At 48.6% G+C, this 2,500-nt stretch overlaps 1 protein-coding gene across 2 annotated transcripts in view; it reads left to right on the forward strand.

Moving 5' to 3' along the window:
- adamts10 (ADAM metallopeptidase with thrombospondin type 1 motif, 10) overlaps positions 1-2,500 on the forward strand; it is a 104,856-nt gene that overhangs the window by 91,891 nt on the left and 10,465 nt on the right. For both annotated transcript variants that reach the window (XM_063200709.1, XM_063200710.1), the window contains exon 19: positions 1,976-2,056. In XM_063200709.1, the coding sequence (XP_063056779.1) occupies positions 1,976-2,056 (81 nt within the window). The remainder of the gene's footprint in view (positions 1-1,975; positions 2,057-2,500) is intronic.

The raw sequence follows: 2,500 nt of genomic DNA on the forward strand, positions 1-2,500 counted from the left end.
CTTTTTTATTTTTATTTTTAAGATTTTTTTTTTTTTCGACTTTATTTGATAGGACAGTATGAGAGGTGGACAGGAAGCGAATTGGGAGAGAGACAGGGAGGGGTCAGCAAAGGACCCGGGTCGAACCTGGGTCAGCTGCATAGCAGGCGAGTGCCCTACCGGTTGGCCACGGCAGGGCCGTACTCAGTCTTTTTCCAGAAAGTGTGCTCAACTCCAAGCTATTTTTTAAGGTCTTCGAGTGCGAGCGAACAGACTTATTCATTTTTGTAGAAAAGCTGCACTCTTGAGTGTGGTTCTTGTATTTTATTCAACCCGTTAAGACACAGCGTTTTCTGTTACCAGAATGGCAATGACAAAGTCATAGTGCTTTACTAAAGGCCCTGTGTTAATGCCATAGTATTGTACTTTTCATTGACTAGTACAGCTGGGTTTTAAGTGGTTTTAAGGGGTTTTAAGTGGTTTAGAATGACAGACAGAAGTTTCGGTCTAAGCCTCAGGGCCACTGCACACCGGTTCCGCGAAAGTGCGGCACACCGCTCCGCCAATGATTGATTCGCTGATGTCCGGATATCTGCACCAGTGTGTGGGGTTCTATTGAAAACAGGGGAATCAAACGCTGGCAGAGCAGTGTGCCGCACTATCATGGAACCAGTGTGCAGAGGCCCTTAGAATCCTTCAGCATCTAACTTAAGATTATGAGACTGGAGACTTCTCACCCTGGCTTCTTTTGCCCTCCCTGCTCTGCATCCTGGTGGCAAAGGTGTAGGAGAGCCACACTCTCGAGTGTATGTAGTTCTTCGCCTTCTGTAATGAAGATGTTGAAGAAGGCTTAAGGGCCGTACACACACGTCGCTGCTAGTTACTCGCTCAGCGAATGAAGTCAATAGAATGTCAATGTGTTCCAGTGAGGTGAGTAGGCTACTGTACAAGCGATGCGATGTGGGCAGATCCTGAGTTGAAAATATTTTAACTTCGAGCGAGGCGATTAAGCAAGTAACCAATTGAAATGCAGAACTCGGTACTTCTCGCCTGTACATTGGCAGTTAAAGCCGCGGGAACTTTCAGCGAACGTTGAAAGAGTATGAAAGAGTGGCGAGTAGGCGAGCAAGCGAGAAGCCAGCAATGTGTGTGTACGCCGCTTTAGGCCAAAATGTCTGTCTGTAATGCTAACCCACTTAAATAAAATAAAAGAACTACACTGGAGAGTGCAGCTAGCGGTGCTCAGCTTAGCTCAGCTTGGCTCCCTGTACTGTAGTCCTCTGGAGCAGCTGCCCAGGAACGCAGCAGGAATCCCAGACATCAACCACTCCCCTCCCCTCCCCTTCCCTCCCCTCTCCTATCCTCTTCCCCTCCCTCTCCTCTCCTATCCTCTTCCCCTCCCTCTCCTCTCCTCTCCTATCCTCTTCCCCTCCCTCTCCTCTCCTCTCCTCTCCTCTCCTCTTCCCTTCTCTTCCCTTCCCTTCCCTCTACTCTCTCCTCCCCTCCCCTCTCCTCTCCTATCCTCTCCTCTTCCCCCCCCTCTCCTCTCCTATCCTCTTCCCCTCCCTCTCCTCCCCTCCCCTCTCCTCTCCTCTCCTCTCCTCCCCTCCCCTCTCCTCTCCTCCCCTCCCCTCACCTCTCCTATCCTCTTCCCTTACCTCTCCTCTCCTCTCCTCCCCTGCCCTCTCCTCTCCTATCCTCTTCCCCTCCCTCTCCTCTCCTCTCCTCTCCTCTCCTCTCCTCTTCCCTTCCCCTCCCCTCCCTCTCCTCTCCTCTCCTCTTCCCTTCTCTTCCCTTCCCCTCCCCTCTGCTCTCCTATCCTCTTCCCCTCCCTCTCCTCTCCTCTCCTCTTCCCCTCCCTCTGCTCTCCTCTCCTGTCCTCTCCTCTTCCCTTCTCTTCCCTTCCCCTTCCCTCTACTCTCTCCTCCCTCTCCCAGTGCTCTGCAACCTGTTCTGTGGTATGTTTTAACCCTTACATTTCCACTGTGCTCCACAGGCTATGAGGAAGTCATCCGCATCCCTAAAGGCTCTGTCTTCATCCACATCCAGGAGCTCAATGTGTCCCTCAACTACCTGGGTAAGAATAAAAGCTAACACTTCACTGATTCTTGAGAAAGCGGCTAAAACATGTCTCGGCAATAAACTGCCAATTCTGTTGAAAATAAACGACATTTTCATGAACAAAATGAATCCAGGTAAAGACCCAGGGGTCTGTTTCACAAATGTACAGTCGTTTGAAATATTTAAGTGTAATTTTATTACTTTTCATGGCTATAAACCTGCCCACACCCTGTAAAAACAGCTGTCCCAAGGACAGACATCATCATTTCAATTGACTTAAAATGTAAAAATCACTGATATTATTGAATAATATCACCATGATGTGAAAGTCCATATTGAAGTGGTTCTGCAGATATGCACATAGTGCGTGTAAAGCAATATTTACAACTATTTTCTGATTGCTCAAAGTGTGTCCAGCATATTAGTCACCACCGTCAGATTTTTTTTAAAAAGACAATAA

This window comes from Engraulis encrasicolus, chromosome 6, assembly GCF_034702125.1.
Source record: "Engraulis encrasicolus isolate BLACKSEA-1 chromosome 6, IST_EnEncr_1.0, whole genome shotgun sequence".
In the NCBI taxonomy this organism is placed as follows: Eukaryota; Metazoa; Chordata; class Actinopteri; order Clupeiformes; family Engraulidae; genus Engraulis; species Engraulis encrasicolus.